The sequence below is a fragment of the Amphiura filiformis genome, chromosome 20, assembly GCF_039555335.1.
Source record: "Amphiura filiformis chromosome 20, Afil_fr2py, whole genome shotgun sequence".
NCBI lineage: Eukaryota > Metazoa > Echinodermata > Ophiuroidea > Amphilepidida > Amphiuridae > Amphiura > Amphiura filiformis.
The window spans coordinates 34185196-34206842 of NC_092647.1; the positions used below are offsets into that span (position 1 = coordinate 34185196).

Here is a 21647-nt window from a genome sequence, read left to right on the forward strand (position 1 = left end):
ATTACAGACGGATTTCTCAAACTCCAAAGTGAAATATAGAAGACTTCATATTATACAAATATTGACTGCTATGAGGGGCATGGTTAAAATTATAGGCCCAAGGTGATCTCAAAACCATGACTATGCCCGAGGCGTAGCCGAGGGCATAGTCATGGTTTTGAGATCACCGGGCCTATAATTTTAACCATTCCCTAATAAAAAGCAGTCAATATTTGTTTTATATACCAAATCTTAAGATTCTTGTCATCTGTTTGGTTAAAAGCATCGATTTTGAGAAGAGAAATTAATAGTTTCAATGCGAACGGCACACAGATTACAATCTGCGATTTCTGCGTAACGCGTGAAAACATTAACGCGTGCGTAATATCATTTTACGCTGGGAAAAACGCGCAGTTTGATCCTGACGCGCGTGACCGGTCCATAGTTCATTTCCATGGACCGGTCCATAGTTCATTTTGCGGGCATAGTTAATTCAATGACTGCACTTTCAACCAATCAGATGACAGGAATCTATATATGAGGTATATAATACTTTTTATAGATCTACTGTGGTCTATCTTATTTAACATAAAAAATGGGCTATTCCGGTTGAAATCCATGCACCCCTATATGGAAGGCATGAAATTAATGTGAATTTCAAACAGGGTTACCTGTATAGGCGACTTCATTTGAAATCTACACACCCTGTGGAAAGATTTAAGGTCACATCTTCCACAGGGGGGAGTGTGGATTTTAACACTAGCATCATTATGTTGCAACCCTACCTGATCCTGAGGATCTATCATAAGTGGCCATCTTCTGCCTCTAGTCACCAACAATGCATTCTCCGTCGATACAGCATCTCTTGGCAGACCATCGGCATTCCACTGCCGGATTTCAAACTGATCTCCAAGAATCTTCACCAGACTCATATCATCTGTGACGGGAATCTCTAACTCCTGACATCTTTGGGTCCAGTTGTTGACGAGTTCATTTCTGTATGAGCTTGTGAAGGCACCGTAATAAGCCACACAGGCAGCAGCGATGAAGACGTTGCCAACGACAGCGTCAATTTCCTTTTCAAAGTCCTGGAGTGATATAAAACACAGTTTTTAAAAGTATTACCTACAAAAAATGGTTAAAAGTAGAGGGGACAAATGAGATGTTGAGGTTAAATATTTTTAGGGAAAATGCAACTATAGTTTTCAGCACAGTACTTCAGCGGTCTGCCAATTTGGTGCAATTTATGGCGTATATGGAAGTGAGGTTCTGATTGGCTAATTGAATCACATCATCTTTACATCGGCACCTCATTCGCTAGTCAAACTGCGTAGCATCGTGTGACCTAGTTCTTTTTACGCGATAATCAGACAGAGCAGACGGACACCGCTGAAGTAATTTGCTGAATAGTATAGTGTTAACAATATGGAACTATTTTTGCAATGTGGTAGTCCCAGTCAAAGTGTTGGAACATTTGTGTAAAAGTAAACCAGTTTTAAACCATACTTTCGTTTCTGTTACATTTGATATTCTAAAATTTTGCTTTTTTTGGTGTGAAGTCTGAGCATTTTCCTACTACTACAACCCTCCCTTTTCCCCTACAAATAGATGTTGGGTATCTTTATGGGGGCATGGCCAAATCAATAGGTTGCAACATTGAACGGGGTGATATGATCCTTTCCTGATTGACAATGCAAAACTTAATGAAGAAACTCCCCAGGTTTTTCCTTACCTTAACACTCTGTTCCCATCTTCCCTGTTCATCTCCCAGGGCAGTCGTCAGCTTGCCAGCTCGTTTGAGTCTAGCAGCGGTCTGAGCCATACTCTTTGTCAATGCTTCCTTCTCTGCTACACTAGCATCAAAAGTGGCTACTAACTCTGCTATCTGTGCCTCTACACCAGCCAACTTGTCTTGCTTTTCTTTCAGCACTGACATGGTTGCTGCTAATTCACTCTCAGCTTCTCTCAACCTAAAACACAAATATTTTAATTTGTTCAATTTTATAAATGTCAAAAATGTCAATTTTTAATAATTTGCCATAAAATATGTATTATATCACGAATTTCAAGAAATCAAAAAATTGCCATACGAAGGACATTCCTTGTATTCAAAATGCAATTTGGTATGTCTAATATGATCTCAGGTCCCACAAAAAAGTGAAAATGTCCCTATCTGAGCACTTAATTCTTCATTTAAAAAGTGTGCTACATTTGCTCCAACTAAACATTGGTTGTTGGAGGGGTTTGAAATAGACTGAAATTATATATCAATGAAATATCAACAAGTGTCCCATGGACAGTTGCACATGATTGTAAGCCGTAATGTAAGGAAGTACTTGAAATGAATGACATAAGAACAACTCACTTTTTCTTCTTTGGTTCCACAGTCCTGAACACCTTAGAATACAAATCCATGGCTCTCACCCACATACACATAGACTTGCAAGCCTTGGACGTCTTCTCCACAATCTCTGGAACAAACTTAGGGTTTTCTATGTACTTCTTAAGCTTCCTTAGTATGGAATCTGGGATGTTGTCTTTGTCGTAGTCCATCAGACGCTTCAGGAAGTTAGGGTCACTGAGAAGACCCTTTGCTGTTGGCCAATCAGTTCTGTAGCAAATAGATAACATGGGAATTACAGCATTTTCATATTATGAAACATTTATCAATTGTTGCATAATATATTTGTTTGTTTAACTGGATATTGTTTGCTGTTTACAATATATGATGTATCTTTGCAACAAAATGTTATTTGCAGAAAATGGACATTAGTTAACAAAATAACATAAATTCCTGTTTAAACAGGAAAATTCTCAAGATTGCCAAGTGTTTTCAGTAGTTTTGTTTCATATTATCACAAATATCTTGCAAAGCTGAGGCTTCACATCAAGGTTACAACATATTGTTATGAATAACTTGCAAGCAAAATGGACAGGATAAAGTGACCGTCTATAGAGGTGATAATTTTCCAAAGGGTTTTTTAGTGAATTTTACAAGTAGCGGTTACGTCGTAAATTTATCAGTACACAAATATGAACTTGTTTGTGATTTAACAAGTACTTCACCTTGGTCAAGTATAACCAACAAGTGCCTAACCAAAGCATACTCTCAGCACTTAAGATTGTATTTTATTTATCCCCTAACAGTTCCCCATTACACCTGGGTTGGGTGAGGCAAGTTGGTACTGCGGGGATTCGACCCCCCCCCCCCCTCGAGCTACCATATATATATACAGTATTTTTTTGTGATTTCATGTTGGTATATTCATGAAATTCATGCTGTAACAATGATATTATGTGACAAAAGTTCCATTATTTGTACTTTAAAGTTGAAGTCTTTATCACTGCGCCACCATGCCCTCATTACTTATTTTAACATAGTGCTGTTTTTAAAAAAATTTTGTACTTTTAATGTGTTAATAATCTTTGTAATTTTTATGTGTATTTATAGTGCAATACTTTGTTTATTTTCATGACCAGCTTGCAAGGGTGGGGTCCACTCATCTTTTAGATGTCAGTGCTTTATTTGCCACTTTTGTTGGGCCCTGGCAGCCCTTGCTTGCTGGTCTAATTTTGCTGTATATTTTTGTTGAAATGCCTAATGAATAATAAATAAATAAATAAATATACAGTACTCGAAAATAATTTTCAACTCACTTGGCTCCCAGCAAAATACAGATGGTCTCCATCACAGTCATGACCATATCTGGTGGTTTATTAAACACTTTGAGTTCACCAACATCATTCTTATCCAGTGAATCTAAAGCTTTCTGAGCAGACTCCAATGCAGGTAGAGCTTCATCAAGATCCCTCTGAGCATCGTCTGCTATGGCCTGAGTCTCCTCAGCCTTCACCTTGGCTGATGCTTCATCTTCTAACACAACTTTTCGTACCTATGTGAAATAGAAACAACAAATGAGATTAACATCATCTAAATTTAACCTTCGTATAGCTCATTCCTTATTAGTGCTCATGTTGACTTTGCAAACTTACTAATGTTACCAAGTCTATTTGAAACTCACCCTCCCTCTGTGGACGATTCAGTTTGAATCTTTCTCAGAGGGTGTATGAAATTCAAATGGAGCTGCCTAATGTTCTTTGCATTTGAAATTCACACTCATTTCCAAAATCTTCTACACAAGGAGTGTGGACGCTAGATGGACTAGGCCGTTACCTGATCAGCTTTTTCTTGATCCACAGCCAGCCTCTCCATCAAAGCTTCTGTATTTGCTGACTTCTGCTTCAATTCTGGTTCCAATGCAGTCAAGGAAATCTTCAGCTCTGCTACAATGTCATTTGTCTCCAGCAATTTCATCAGACCGTTCTTGACACGATTCTTGGCATCTACCAATTGTCTGGGAAAATATTTCAAAAATTGAAAGAGGAATGTAATTTATCAAAGTAACACAAAATTTTCTCATAATTTAACCAACAAAACATATGAAGAATGTTGCTGTTGTTGGTAGATTTTTTCTCTTAATTATTTGGATTTGCAAACTCAAAAGTAGATACATGTCATGAGATTTATATTGGTGTAATTCAGTAAATAATTATCTTTATATGATTAATAAAGTAAACGCTATTCTTGTGCATAAAGTCAACTCCTATACTTTGATCCACCTTAAGTTCGGTAATGACGTCAATCCTTTTTCACGGTTGCGCCACAAGCATGCCAGCATACCGCCCTTGTACATGTGTGTGCAAGGATCTGCATATTTAACTTTACATTATGCAATTTGATACTGCACCACCAAACTTAAAAGAGTTTAGAAATAAAAACTTACTTTCTCTTTTCTGCCAGCATAGACAAATAGAGATTGATAAGTTCCAAGTAGCTTGTAGGTGTGGTGTAATAACGACGCCTCAACTCTGCATAGTAGCGTTCAGCCATAGTACTAACACTAGTGTGGATCTCTACACACATCTCAGCTATCTTGCCCTGGAGATTGAGATGATAATAAAGTTATCAGTAAAAACACACCTATCATTTTATACAAATGAGGCTAGAAAGGGTGTATTAAAAAGATTCCCATGAAACATCAGCTATCCTAACCACCTGATAGGTCTGATGGATTTGTTAAGTACAGAACACCTGTTTCTTGAGCATTCAAAACCAGAAAAGATATCTTAGACTTGCCATCATGCATTTCTTCCCTGTATTGCATTGTTATTCAGTGCAACATGGGTTGATAAAGACACAAAATACATCTTTTATACATTCCACAACTGTTTGGAATAATCTTTATTTTGGTACAGGTATTATAATCAATTCTTAAACACTTGAGAACGTTCCTGCAATCTTATTGGTTCTTACCCGTGTGATATGACACAATATCACACGGGTCAGCGGGTGTGCATCAACGCGATACGCGTACTCGCTATTTGAACCAATGGCAGGCGCATAGCAACAACAGGACTGATCGATTTTAAGCCCTAGGTAGTTCCTTGTATCAAAAATGTAGGATTTGGTTTGATTAAAATTTGTAATACTTATGATATTTATATTTGCATTGAAGTGTTTAAGAATGAGAATAAAGGTATTGTTTTTAGCAGCTGTCGTGCATCTATCGTCTCAGTATAACACGGACGACATCATTAGTTTTTTGGCGTAAAACAACTCGGCTTCGCCTCGTTGTTTTACTTAAAATAATGATGTCGCCCGTGTTATATGAGACGATAGATGCACTCCAGTGGCTAAAACAATACCTTTATTCTCTAATTCACATGCTCACTGACTCCACACTATGCAGTTAGGAGGAGATCAATTAATACTTAATTCTGTTACCTATTTCAGACACATCTTGCAATAGAGGGATTTCTTATTACTATTGACCCATATTGCACCGAACAGCTAATCAGTACAGGGAAGAAAGGCACTGGGCACTGGGGGATGTGTAAGTTTCTTCTCCGATTCAGAACCTACCAACATGTAACACATTACATAACACCTAATGCATATGATATTGTACACTTTAAAAAAGCATCTTCCTGACTTAGGTTTAATCTCAACTAATATTAACTCAACTTCACAGGCTTTTTGGTATTTTTTATTACAATCACAAAATCAATCTGAATATGTAAATCTAAGACAATAATATTATCATCTTGACACAGAAGTTGTAATCTACAGCTTCGATTAAAATACGACATGTGCAAAAATGAGGACAATATTACAACTTCACCATCACAAGACACAATTTGGGCAGATTAAATTACAGCCACCAAATGGTTCTCATAGATCAGAGCAAAACTTGCCTTACTGAGATTCTCTTAGTTAGTCTCTTTATTGAATTTGCTTGAGGAGATCAGGAACAATATACTGTATTCTACCTGAAATGGGCTATTCCAGTTGAAATCCACACTACCCCTGTGGAAGATTTTGGAAATATCTTCAACAGGGGGAGTATGTTTTTCAAATTTAATTGGTTGTGGTTAATCATTTTCAAACCCATACTCCCTCTGTATTATGGCTTTACTATATTTTCCACAACTGGAGTGAGTATTTGAAATGGAAGTTACTCAATTGTCTATTCTATTCAAAACTCATACTCCCTCTGTGGAAGACTTAAGCTAAATCTTCCACTGGGGTAGTGTGGATTTTAAATGAAATAGCCTTAAATGCCTGATATCATTATATGACAGATTTTGAGACACCCTAATTAATTTACCTTCATTTCGTCTGCTCCCAGATCCACCTGCTGGAAGAAAGTCTGAGACACAGACAGCAAAGCTTCCTTAGGCCACTCAATAAACCAATCAATAGTACAGCAATTCACCAGTGACGGGAACATACGACATCTAGACCTGAACGCATCACCCACAGGACTCATACACAGCACTATATGCAGATTAGCACGCACTCTGTTGATGAAGAAGTTGAAGATTTCATCCCTGTTGCCTTCTGGGACACCGGCTTCCTTCGCCGCTGCTCGGCAACCGATGACGACACGCTCGTATTCGTCTGCTGCGAATAGGTTGGGCACCTCGCCGGAGTTGAGGATGTTGTTGATGTCCTCTAAGAATTCTTCAACAACAATCTTGAAAAGAAAAAATCATATTTAATGATAAGATTGCATTATAATGAAATTTATTATAAGTCTCAATTCAATCCTTCTAATATAATATAGCACAACATTGCTTATGCGGCTGCCCAAAGAGGATGTGCCCTGGTATCTAAGGATCATGTTTTTTAATCAACGTCAGAACAGACAGAAGGGAAACCTCAACACCTAGGAATCTTAAGAGATACAAACTTTGAACATTTAGAAAAGATGAGAGAAGACATTTGTGTACATCCATATCAAAAGGATGCACTTGTCGGCTGCTACGTGTGTCTCTTTTCACACAATAGCTAAAAATAAATAACAGACTCTTCTACAAGTGAAGGTCACTTCAAATCATCCTCACATCACATGATTTAGGAATACAGAACATTCCTAAACCATGTGACTTGGAGATGATTGGAAATGACCTCCACTTGAGATGAGTCTGATATTTATTCCTAGCTATTATGTAAAAAGAGATATATGTAGCAGCTGACAAGTGCATCCTTCTGATATGGATGTACACAATTTTGTTCATATCGTCTGCTTTATTTCCATCATTGCATAGCTCATTACCATAGAGGATCACATTTTGTCAGTTGATACTCAGTAGTGATGTGATGCTATCCTCAGCTTCACATCATCTACAGGCTGTATCAAAATGATTGGTATCCATCAGTTTTGATGTTTATTGGAAAGCCTGCTTCTCCCAAATATAACATAAGATCCTCTTGAAATAACCACAATTTATAGTTTTATGACCATTTATAACGTTTGCCTACAAGTTAGTTGAATCTTGTGTTGTATTTGATTCAGCAGTCTAAACATTTTTGGAATAATTTAAGTCTATTTCAAGTAACAGCTAGAAGGTATAGCCACTATCAAAAATAGTGTGTCTCATCTCAAGTTGAGAGTAACACCATGTTGGATTTCGCAATGGCAGATATGAATCACACACGCTAACTTGATCCGGCGTGGGCATATGTACACACCTAGAAATGTGATTTCTCCGTACTTTGGTGATGCAACTGCATAAAGGCACTGATTCAAATCTGCTGCTGCAAAATCCAACATGGGGTTACTCTGAACTTGTGATGAGATGCACACAACAACTCGGCTGTAAAATGAATGAATTAGTTGTGGGTCCTCTCAAATTGTTGACCTACCTGCGTATCAGTGAAGAGGAACACCGTATTCTGATTCTGTACCCCAGCAATCTCATACAGCTTCTTCAAATCCTCATGGAAGGAGTCATAGTTATACCCTCGAGATAATTCTATCTGGAAACACTTATAGCCACATATGTGTGAAGCAAGTCGTGTCAGAGACTGTTTGCCGGTACCACCGACGCCTACCAGAAGGGCGTTACCACGTTCTTGACGGATCATACGGATGATTCTGGCAATGTGTTGAATAGCGTCTAAGAAGAAGACCAATTTCATCTCTTTTGACGAACTCATGTTATAGTCATCCAAGTACTGCATAAAGGTAAGGTAATGTGAAACAAAAACATAATTTACAGTTTGACAAGTTATACAGTATTTTCTAAACATGAAATAAAACAGAAATGAAACAGAAATGACCGGGGGCCGAATTTACAGCTCATTCGTGGTGTACGGTCACATATATGTAATAATTCCTCATTACTTACATCCTGGAGAATGTTCTTTAGTTTCTCCATGTTGATGATATCTTCATAGAACCGATCCTCAGCCTCAGCTCCCATCTTCATGAAATCACCAAAGATAATTGGATTGGTAGCAAAGCTTATGGGATCAATATTAACACCAAAATGCTTGCTGGCCATCTCGGCAAGGATCTCATTGAAGTACGTCTTGTCTTCGTTATTGATGAGACGGTCGTGGAAGACGCGCTGGCATTCGTGACAGAAGAGACGGAAGATGCCGTTTTGGTCACGGATAACACCTGGGTCAGCTTGCAGCACACCTGGTCATAACATAAACACATGAAACAGGTTGGTAAACTTGGACTATTCCACTTCCATACACCCAATATGAATGACATGACTTTGGATGGAGTGTTCTTTTAGTGGAATTGGCTAGGAATAATATTACTAGTTATTATTTTGAAGCCCATACTGCCCCTGTATGTGGCTTTAGCCATATCTTTCATAAATGAAATATTTCAAATGGAAGTTACCCAATTGTCTATCAATTTGAAAATCATCGTTGTTGGGCAGGAAAATCCTCCTATGTGCTTTTGGCCCCTGAACATGTTTTAAACAAAACTGCTAACAGGTTACATAAAAGGTTTTGCTTTAAACATGTTCGCGGGCCAAAGGAGGTTTTTCCTGCCAAATGACGATATACAACACAGATTAGAACCCAATGACTGCAAATTTTGAAAAAAAGTCACATTCTCATTTTTTTCCTGCAACTTATAACAAGTTAGTGCTACCCAAGCTTTGCTATCAAGTAAAATGTACTTGTTCACTTTCTTAATATGTTTGAATCCACAGCAGCTGAGAGGACTGTCCCAACATGCATTGCAGTACAATAATAGAAATGCATGTGCCATTGAAAATGTACATAAAATTCCTCACTTTCAATTACTCACTTAAATCAGGGGTGCCTAGACATTTGTTTGAAAATGTCAAAAATATGACCTCTAAACAATTGTGAAACTAGCCATAAATCTCAAAATCTAAGCGACTTAACATATTTTTTGCAAACATTTGCTCTGGAGCAAGCAGATACACTGCAATGCATGATGGGATACTCTCTTCAGCTGCTGTGGTTTGAATCTGTGATCTACATATTATCATGACTCCTACCTTGAACACATTTTGACAGATCTCTCAAGTTGAACACATAATGTGATTTAGCTGGTGTAGGCAGCAGGTCAGTGCTCATACGTCCATAGATCTCTACAGCAGCCCCTACAATGCCATCAGCAGCGCCTTTCACAGCAGGCGTAAATTCATGCAGGAACCCATTAATGATAGCCTGGAAAACAACGATATGGACACATTACACACAACAATAGAAATAACAAACTATATGGAATGATGTGAGTTAATTAAATCCAGCAAGCATTCGATAAAACAAACACACAATTCCAGAACATTTTACATTAAAAAGAAAAGTAATTAAATTAAACTTCACTACTTGTTTATTTCGCTTACCTGGAGCACTTTCGAAGAACTTACATTATTTACATTTTTCAAGTGTCATAATCAAAATTAAAGTGATCAAAATCAAGACACATCAAATAAAATTATTGTGTCTGTCATATAGATCCCAATCTCAATTTTCAACACAGTCTACATTGTTTTTAGCCATGTAAAGCAAAATCCATGTAAAAAGGAATATTTTGGCCTGAAACTGATCATAGCACTATCTTAGTTACATTCCCTAGGTCCCTGTAGAGATTGATCTTTTATATATGAGGTTTGTGGTTTCTGTTGTTTTTTGTTCATTTTTTTGTGCTTTTCCAAAAAAGAGTAAGTTATGTACACGGTGGCCGAGCCCCGGCGACGCCATCGTGTTGTGCCCTTGAGTAAGGCACTTTATCTCGATTACTCCTCTCCACCCAGGTTTATAAATGGGTACCGGCATTCTTAAATGCTGGGAAGGTAACAGACTCGCTATGGAGGAGGTGTAGGGATCCCCTATAGCAACATTACATGGAGGAGTCTGGCCCAATCGCCAATAAAAGAGAGATGGGCACTCTGATCACTGTTTAAACAGGATCGTCTCCTTTACCTTTACCTTTTTAAGTTATGTAGCTAGACCAGCTAGCTACATAAAATTGTTTCACTTTGTTTTGAAGAAATACACATACACATAACTAAGGAATCTTGTTGTCATAGCTTACCCTGAAGATGTGTTTCAGACTATGATCAGATGCAGTGGGTACACAGAACATGCTGAAATGACGCATAAACCGAGGAGTGACTGGATTACGACCACCACCTGGGGGCGCACATGCTGCTGCCAGGGTCACATCCTACACAAAAAAAGATAAACAAAATATTTTCATTAAATGGCTGCATAATACTACAAAATGATATAACCAGGGTTGGGGAGAGGGTAAGATTTCCCTACCCCTAGTACACAGTATATATATATAGAAACAAAACTTACACGCTTTGGCTCTGGCTTATATCGGAGTCTCACACATGTACAAATTATCATATCTACTGGGTGATTCCATTTGAAATCCACACTACCCCTGTGGAAGATTTTGGAAATACGTTCCCCAAAGGGAGTATGAATTTTAAATGGAATTAGCACATTAGGCAGCTCCATTTGAATTTCATACACCCACTGAGAACGATTTGACCTGAATCTTCCATAGAGGGAGGGCAAGTTTCAAATGGAGCTGTTTAATGTGCTAATTCCATTTAAAATTCATACTCCCTCTGGGGAACATATTTTCAAAATCTTCCACAGGGGTAGTGTGGATTTCAAATGGAATCGCCATTTTGAGTTCAGATACAAAAAGAGAAATATCAGTTTTTCTCAATTTGAGATATAGGGGTTACTCCATATGAAATCATGGAGTCGCCCCACCTGACCCCTTCAGATTTGCTTTATATTTTAGTCATATGTTGAACATGTAAAAATATTAAAAACCTGCAAATTTGAGGTTTGTAGCTCTTACGGATTTTCGGTGGCAGCCATTTAAAGTTGGAGTATGGGGGTCTAAATTTGGACCCAAAAGTTGGCCTTTAAATAAATTTCATCTTTGGGAGTCTGTGCCTTCTTTATAAAAAGAAAGAGAGGTCTGAAACTTTGTATATACACTAACTGAATGCCCAATTTGTCAAAAAATAAAAAATAAATTTTTTTTGTAATTGTGCGTTGTGTCACGGGGTCATTAAATATGCAAGAAAAAATGTAATGTTTTGTAAACTGGCAAGTTGAGCCCCCCTAAATTCACATTTTTTGTCAGATTAATTATTTTTTGTTATCACTGATGCTATATATAGGATAAATACAATGCATATCCAAAAATTGAGGTCACAACTCATTTACATTTGAACAAGCGCCCTCACGAAGATGACATTTATTGTAAATTCAACATTTTCAGGGGGCCCAAAGTCGATGTGGTCCACCTTCAAAATTTATAAAACATCACTTTTATATAACTACTAGTCTTAAATTACACCTTTGCTAAGTCCCAGTAATTGTATAGGTTGACTTCATATAAAACAACAAGCCCAAAGTTGACCATTTTCCTATGATTGCATGTAGTGCAAATGTGCCGAATCGGAAGGCTTGAAAGTCAAATTGGCCCCAATATTGAAAATAAAATGGAAATAAAAGTAAGTAGGGCCAATAACTACGCATCTAGTCATTTATTTTCAATATTGCGGCCATTTTGACTTTTTTAACCTCCGAATTCGGCACATTTGCAGTACATGCAATCATAAGAAAATGGTCAACTTTGGGCTTGTCGCTTTATATGAAGTCAATCTATAAAATTACTGGGATTGAGGAAAGTTGTAATTTAAGACTAGTAGCCATATAAAAGTGATGTTTTATAAATTTTGTAGGTTGACCACATTGACTTTGGGCCCCCTGAAAATGGTGAATTTGCATTAATTTTCATCTACACCAACTTTAAATGGCTACCGTAGAAAATCTGTATATTGAAAATGAAATGGAAATAAAAGTAAATAGGACCAATAACTACTCATCTAATCATATATTTTTAATATTGTGGCCAATTTGACTTTCAAGCCTTCCGAATTCGGCACATTTGCACTACATTCAATCATAAGAAAATGGTCAACTTTGAGCTTGTCATTTTATATGAAGTCAACCTATACAATTACTGGGACTTACCAAAGTTGTAATTTAAGACTAGTAGTTATATAAAAGTGATGTTTTATAAATTTTGAAGGTGGACCACATCGACTTTGGGCCCCCTGAAAATGTTGAATTTGCAATAAATTTCATCTTCGTGAGGGCGCTGTTCGAAATGTAAATGAGTTGTGACCACAATTTTTTGGATATGCATTGTATTTATCCTATACATAGCATCAGTGATAACAAAAAATAATTAATCTGACAAAAAGTGTGAATTTAGGGGGGCTAAACTTGCCAGTTTACAAAATATTACATTTTTTCTTGCATAATTAATGACAACTTAACACAACCCGTAATTACAGAAATTTTTTTTTTTTTACTTTTTGACAAATTGGGCATGCAGTTAGTGTGTATACAAAGTTTCAGACCTCTCTTTCTTTTTTTTATAAAGAAGGCACAGACTCCCAAAGATGAAATTTATTTAAAGGGCAACTTTTGGGTCCAAATTTAGACCCCCTACTCCAACTTTAAATGGCTGCCACAGAAAATCCATAAGAGCTACAGACCTCAAATTTGCAGGTTTTTAATATTTTTACAGGTACAACATATGACTACAATATAAAGCAAATCTGAAGGGGTCAGGTGGGACGCCTCCTTGATTTCATATGGAATGACCCATAGGCAAATATAGCTGGTCAATATAAAAAAAAAAAATACCAAAGTATGAGCTACTTTTGATGTTTTCAAAAATTCCAATCTTGGAATTTTTTAAGTAGGGTGTTAAGGGATGGGGTATGAGCATTTGGACAGTATTTTTTGTGGGAAATGAGAGCACACAAGACATATCGAATTGCATTCTGAATACGAAGAATGTCCTTCTGATATCAAATAATTTTGATTATTCGCAATACAATCTTATCTGCCAATGTCAATAATTCAGTCAACAAACCAACAAAGCGATTTTGGCATGCTTGCTACCCATGTTTGATCATGTTTGATCATGTAAGAATTTGTTAATAATAGCAATAAATCTGGGAATAGTCAGCATGTAGAATTCCCCAGGATATCCTAAAAAATATAAATAATATAAATTTGGCATCCAAATTTACCTGAATTTCCTTCCAGAATAGTTTCTCTCTATCATAGAATCCACCAAAGTCCAAGTATTGTCTCAGTAGTTCTATTGGAGGCTGTGATCCATACGTGTCTAGCTTTGGCATGTTGAGATCATCAACAAAGATGATGATTCTCTTACCTGCTGGGGCACCTGTTTCAAAAAGAAGAAAAATATGTAAAATAGTTACACATGTAGTTTATTTAACCTCTGAGTTGATATCATTACAACTGTGTTGACGACATTATATTAAAATGTTCTCAAACAAATCCAAATAAAGGTGATGTTAACATACCTCAATGACGTTTCGTGCTGTAACACAGCACTTTCTCAAATTGAATGACCAGCTTTGACCTTTGACGTCGGCTGCTTCCTGTTGGTAGCTGACGTAGGTGGTGCTGTCAACAACTGATCATAGATGTGCGGAAGGAAGTAGTTCCCACAATCCCTGTTGAGAGTATTTGCCTGCCCCTCTTCCTTATCCATATTGATTCTTTGATGTGTCTCCTTTTTCTGTTAGTTTCAATGTCTCTTATTTTGGCTTCTTCCCAGCCTATCACATGATTGTCCTCGGCGACATGGTACGTGAGAGCGGATTTCTTAGGGGCGCTGGCGACAGATGTTTTCCTTTGGGCCCTGGTATATGGTTTTTCTGATGCCAGGTCCGATTCAGTTTTATGTTCTTTCATCCTTGTACCGAAAAGTCTGGAAGTCTCTCCGATGTAGGATTTGGGGCAACCTAGGCAGGGAATTTCGTACACGCAATCTGCTGTTGTTTTGGTATCCCGTTTATCTTTGGGATGCACCAGGTGATTTCTAAGCGTTTTGTGTGGTTTAAAGTTCGCTTGGTAACCGTGTTTTTTGAAAATTCTTCTTGTCTTTTCCGACAAGCCCTGCTTATAAGGGAGGCACACAAAGCCACAACTTTTGGTGGTTTGAGATTGGTCAATGACTTTTGGCTTACTGGGCTCCTGAACCTTTTTAAAGTGTTACGAGTCGTACTTGACTCAAGGCCAAAATCACCTTTTACCCGAACTCACACGAATGCACAACACAAATACACTGTTTGATTATGCTAACAAAATCTAAGTCTTTAATTGAAAGCACGTTATTATTGGTACAATGTATGACAACAATGCACATACACAATAATCAAATATAATCGCTCTTTATCTATTTAGTACTTAGCCAGCATTCTTCTTCTTGGTGATCATAAAGTTCTTGCAATGTTCTGGACTACTGATGTAATATATCCTTATTCACTTGTCCTGCGAAAATCAGCAAAGTCCTTTGTACACTTGCATTGATAAATCCTTGCGTATAAAATCCTCATACGAAAATGGTGTTACTTTCTCCCAAGTACTAAACTCCTTGCGTCGTTCTCCAAACACATTCGTAACTCTTTGCGCAGTTCTCCAACTCACTTTACTCCTTGCGCCATTCTCCAATATTAAACTCCTTGCGCAGTTCTCCAAATTTAACTCCTTGCGCTGATTTCTCCAAACTTGGTGCTATTTCCACCTTTCACACAATATCTTCAGGAAGCAGGACTGCGATGCAGTTGTCCCCACTTATTTTGACAGTTGCGTTGAATCAAAACACCAGACTTCAGCAAGTCGACAGAAGAATATATATTCCTTTCTTGGAAGAATAACGTTCTTTGACGTATTCTAGATCTTCTCCGACAACACTGGTAAATAGTAGTACTTTGACTACATAAAATATTTCTGGTTTGCAATTTCCTTTCTTTGAAGGAATTGGACTGTAAGCATAGCCCAGATCAACACTATCAACTGTGACAATAATTGTGTTTACATTTCTTATATATCAAGCCTGGGAAAAACCCCATTCTATTATGGGTCATTTACTACCTTCACATTATGTTCAATCTGGGGAATTCCAAAGTCTTAATTATAACATTAACCTTTCTCATTACATCACTTCCTTAGGGGAATTCCATTACATCACTTTCATTTTACAACCTCAGGGGTTTCCAAATATTCCAAATTAGATATGATTCAACTTGTTTTGCTCAATGTGAGAGGGGAATTCCCCCAAAATGTCATCACTCATGTAACTTTGTAAACAAAGATAGATCATCAAATTAAATTACTCAGGGCACATCACAAAAGGCCCACTCCGGGTAGCCGCAACGCGTAAGAGCTTCCTTTATTTTTGACTCCTCAAGCTCTCTGTCTTTTTCCTCGGTTACTACTTTATCTTTTCTGTCCATGAGAGTTCGGATAACACTAAGTTTGTGTTGTAAGGGGTGATGTGATTGGAAGTGCAGATATTGATCTGTATGTGTCTTCTTTCTATATACTAACTAACTTCCTTCCGCACATCTATGATCAGTTGTTGACAGCACGACCTACGTCAGCTACCAACAGGAAGCAGCCGACGTCAAAGGTCAAAGCTGGTCATTCAATTTGAGAATGTGCTGTGTTACAGCACGAAACGTCATTGAGGTATGTTAACATCACCTTTATTTGGATTTGTTTGAGAACATTTTAATATAATTTTAATGGACAATCCTGATGAATCTATTTGCGGATGTGTTGACGACAATTATCCTGGAAATCATAAGGCACCAGAAACAAATTTGTTCAATCTTTGGATCGACCGTCAGTGCTGCTTCGATGCTTGCTATTAATGAACTAACCACTAATTAATCAGAATTCATAACCTCATTAATATACGCAATACATGCGATCCAATCATTTTTATTTATTTGCCAAAATGCAAACGCTGAGCGCGGTTACTAATATTCGACAGTGTACCTCCGCGCCGTCAGCGTTAATATTAGTAACCTCCACGCGCATTGTGTTGTGCGTCTAACAAATTGCGAGAGCACTGGCCGCCGTATTTCGATTGTGCATTACCATTTTTGCACAGATTGTGATTCCCGCTTCTGTTATTGGTCATCCTGTTTTAGCCCAATCGATTTTTGAAAAGGCAAAACATAAACATTGTTTATTTTTGAGGAAAATTGTGTGTTATTTTGTAAAGTGAAGAGATGAAAGTGATGGTTATGAATGAGATTAATAACTTTGCATCGATAATATGTCGGGCATTATTAGCGCAGTGGCGTTTATTATTATTATCAGTCACACATTACCGCCTTAAATTCAAGCCTTCAACCAAGTCTTAAATTCATGGCTTCAAGCAAGTCAAGAATAACTGCCTTACCCAGGATAGTTTTCCTCTTCTTCTCCAGTTTAGATTCAATAATTTCCTGTATTCTAATACTGGTTGTCTGAGCTGAGAAATTCAACAGCACCGGTACATAGTTGGCTTTCTCACTCACACTGTCTAATAAGGCACGGGTGATCACAGACTGAAAGAGAAATATTTAAAATAAGCATCAGGTTTTTTTTAATTGAAATAAATATCAATGATAAGTGACTTGTCAATGACCTTTAATAACAAAATTTCTGACCAAAAGAAAGGACATGGGCTATTCAAGTTGAAATCCATACACCCTATGGAAGACATGACCTTCATCTTTCACACAGGGGGTGCAGATTTTAAATAGTCACCCATTCAGGTGACCCCATTTGAAATTCATTTTCCTTGTGTGGAAGATGAAGGTCATCACTTCCATACAGGGTGTATGGATTTCAATGGGTATAGTATTGGAAATAGCTTCACATTTCTTAGCCATTTTTACAATAAAGGTTCAAAGACTGGGTGAAGAAAAATGATAGAAATTGCCATCTCAGGCTTTAAAAGGTTTGATTCCAGTAGGCTGCACGCACTTAGTTTTTCAGACCAATTTTACCGCATTTCCTTTTTTTATTTGAGAAATTCAGAAAAAAATTTGTATAATGATTTTTTTTCATTCATTTTATTTACAAACAATATGAACCACTAATTATCTTATGAAAATCAATCTATAATTTTGTTAACCCTTCTTTACTACCTGCCTATTGGTCAAAAAGAAGTTTTCATTATCAATTGGACCAATCAGCAACATTGTTAGAATAATTTCACACCCAAAAAAATTGGGGTGAATTATTTGCAGAGCGCCATTCTGATTGGTGATAAAGTGAATTAAGATATCACATAATTGACCAATCAGAGGCAATGTTAGATCGGCAGGTAGTGCTCCGGGGGTTAAATGTTCACATCTAACCTACTCTGCACTGATTTGATGAAAAATGAAGTAATTCAAGGCATATGTTACCATACATCATGACTCTAAAAATAAAATACAAATTCTACAAGAAACAAACTTTTTTTTATTTTTTAACCTTACCTTGCCAACGCCAGTAGTACCAGTAAACAGGACCGGTTTCTTAATAGTCAGTAGTTTCTCCATGAGGTATCCATAGCGTACGGTATCATTGGTAGGTACCAACATATCAAAGAAAGGCACCTCTGGGTCATACTTGAAGTTAGGTACAATCTTCTCCCATAATTCCATGCGGAAGTTTTTCATATCCAGGAAGCAGTTCCATAGTGAGTCCGTCTGAGACAGCTGTTTGTATGAAATACACAAAAAAATTAAACTAGAAGTTTTTGCTTATAAACCATTTGCATAAATCTTGATTGCATGAACATATGTGACGTGTCATGTCAAAATCAGACACTTTTGGGCAGGTTATAAATGTTGAGGTTTTTACATATCTTAAATATAGAGATATTTTGCTCCATAACGCCATTTCCCCAATGAAATCGGACATTCCTAAGCGAAGATAATGAGTTCATAAGTTATGGTAATATAAAATTGGAAATTGAGATATCGGCCTTTAAAAATATTATTGACAATGTTGAGAGTAGGAATTACCTTGAAAATGTCTCAAAAAATACAAGATGCCAATTATATTCGGTCTGAAACTATCAGACAATATTTTTAACATTAATAACATCACAAATTCAATAACAAACCCAAATTGTGAAAAAATCACCCGGGCAGATTTTTGGCTATTTCTCCATTTACGATCCTGCCCAAAAGTGTCTGTTTCCCCCTGTTAATTGTGATAACACAGGAAGCTTTGCCTGTATTGATATTTACATAAATCTAGCATTAATTCTGATTAATAACAAGCATAGAAGCGGCATCGACGGTCAATCCAAAGATCAAACAAATTTTTTCCTGGTGCCTTAGGACTTAAATAAGACCAAAGCACAAAGTTTTTCCTGGTGCCTTAGGACTTAAATAAGACCAAAGGACAAAGTTTTTCCTGGTGCCTTAGGACTTAAATGAGACCAAAGGACAAAGTTTTTCCTGGTGCCTTAGGACTTAAATGAGACCAAAGGACAAAGTTTTTCCTGGTGCCTTAGGACTTAAATAAGACCAAAGGACAAAGTTTTTCCAACCAAAGGTACCAACAGAGGAGGCTATTTAAGGTCGAATAAATATGACAAAACCACACATTACAACACTATGGACCACAATGGCCTCATCCCAATGGCATAGTTCAATAACCTCAATTAAACAATCATAGTGCAAAATTTGACCTCAAGTTGCAGAGTATGAGTTTTGGTCATTTAATGAATGTGCAAATGTATTTGGGTTAAAGAACTGTGCCTTGATAGATGGGCATGCTGTGGATCCTAGTGCAATTTGATTAAATTTAAAACCAGAATTTTTTTAACAACTCGTACCTTTGCATCTCCGTTATCCTCAAACTGATTCCTGATGAATGAATCAAAGGCGTCCCAGCTGTTCTCCATCAGATTGCCACCAATACCCCACAAGTAACAGAAGACAAAGAGTGTACAGATGACAGAGTGGTTCTTATTCATGTCTCCATCAACCAGATCCAGAGGTTTGGCTTCAAATAACATTGATTCCAGTAGACAGCAGAGGGTGGTTACTTTGTTGATATCCACCTGAAATATGCAATGCAATATAGATTGATAATGCTCCACACCAACGCCCTCAATTTTTCTTGAATTTCTACTTTTTGCATGATTGTAATGCCCAGTGGTGCACAAAAATACAATGTGAAATACTAAGCCTGAAGTGCTTTAATTACGGTAAAATTTAAGTTTTATATTAAATCTGGATATCTCCGGTTTTATTCAGAGTTCACCGATTGAGTGATGGCTAAACACGTAGTGTACATGTTTATCATTGAGTCATTGAATCAGCGACGTATAAACTGTGTGCATATCGCTGTTCGTCTTGTTTGTACATCCCAGCTGCGTGAATCTCCGCCAATAATCATGATATTAGTACCATCGGCGAGCTAATACACGCATTGTAGGCGCTGGTATGAAATATAAATTTCTTTGTTTTACCTCATTTGTTTGGCTCGAAATAATAAGGAATCAATATATTCTTTATGCAAATCATACATTATTGCTTTAAAGCCATATTATAACATTTCTGTAAAAATAGATAAGTATTTATTTTCCATAAAATGTCAGCGTTTACTGTCAGATATGTCCCCTTTTAATTTTGATCCGAACAAGTGAGGCAAAACATAGAAAATTGGAATTTACTACTAGCGCCAATGCATGTTACTCCAGCGGTTGTAAGATGGTACGATCGTCGGGGTGTGTGTGTAGGTGTATACCGAACGCGATGTACGTACTGTGCATACGTGTTCGACTAATATTTCTATAATAAAACAATGATTCCGGTGTTTTATTCAAAATCTCAGATTTTGACAAAACTACTTGATTTTTGCAGAATATCTTTATTGACTAAAGTACATAACGATTGTGTAAAAACCAGAACTGAACAATTTTTTGAGGGCATCCTCAGCAAATGTTATAATATGGCTTTAATTCCACAACACCCTAATCCTATCTGTTACCTTATCACAATCAGATCTACAAGTGGATATCAAGGCATTGTTGTGAAACCCAATTTAATGCAGCTTTAATAAAACGAGGTGAAATGGGTGGCTAAGATGGGAGAGGAATATGAGAAGAGACGGGTTGCCAAACCTGCGATTTGGTAGCCCAATTAGGCGACTTTTGAAGATTTTTCCGCGACTTTTGACAATTTCCTGTCCCATAGAAACCAATGGTTAAGAAAAAAATTTGGGCGACTTTTTCAACATTGGCTCCGCAACTTCCGATAGTTTCCTGCCCCATAGAAGCCAATGGTAAAGAGAAAAATTGGGCAACATTTTGATTATTTGACCCGCGATTCGGGCTGAAATCTTTTGGCAACCCTGGAGAAGAGGTCCCATCATTGCTGGAAAGCAATCCTAACAATAAGACCGGCTGAGCCTATCTTCATGATAAGACAAATCATGTTGTGTGTACTAATAAAACCATGTGACTTGCTACCATGAGCGTAAAGTCATAAGTTGATAGTTTTGGGACATCTTGGCTGCTGAGTTGATGTTCTTTGTTTGCCGCGACCTCTACAAGCCAGCAGTATGTCATTTGTGATTGGCCCATTGTGCCCCCATTCACAAAGGACAAACAGACATACTACTGGCTTCAACAGGTGCGTGTGAAGCAAAGAACACCAACGCAACAGCCAGGACGTCTCTAAACTACAAACTTAAGACTCATTTTCCGGTAACTGATCACATATGCATATGGGTCAAGCAATTTTCATGATTACTTATTACATGAAGGTAGGACTAAAATTCCTGTAATTATTACCGATTATTACAGCCATCATTTTCCTATTTAACTCTCTTCACGCGGGTGTCCACTGCAGATGACATGTTTCAATTTTTTTTTTTTCAGAAATGTAAATTTTCGTGACCATATTTGGAATCAGCATGAAAAATGCATTAAAATGAGTACAAACAAGCCTAG

At 37.3% G+C, this 21647-nt stretch overlaps 1 protein-coding gene across 1 annotated transcript in view; it reads right to left on the reverse strand.

Annotated features, from left to right (window-relative positions):
• LOC140142688 (dynein axonemal heavy chain 6-like) overlaps positions 1 to 21647 on the reverse strand; it is a 115595-nt gene that overhangs the window by 24845 nt on the left and 69103 nt on the right. Inside the window, 15 exon segments of the mRNA XM_072164689.1 lie at positions 765 to 1067; positions 1712 to 1949; positions 2345 to 2590; positions 3637 to 3872; positions 4154 to 4334; positions 4764 to 4918; positions 6648 to 7016; positions 8189 to 8500; positions 8674 to 8969; positions 9817 to 9988; positions 10860 to 10991; positions 13909 to 14066; positions 17103 to 17250; positions 18172 to 18393; positions 19524 to 19751. Of these exon segments, the coding sequence (XP_072020790.1) occupies positions 765 to 1067; positions 1712 to 1949; positions 2345 to 2590; positions 3637 to 3872; positions 4154 to 4334; positions 4764 to 4918; positions 6648 to 7016; positions 8189 to 8500; positions 8674 to 8969; positions 9817 to 9988; positions 10860 to 10991; positions 13909 to 14066; positions 17103 to 17250; positions 18172 to 18393; positions 19524 to 19751 (3396 nt within the window).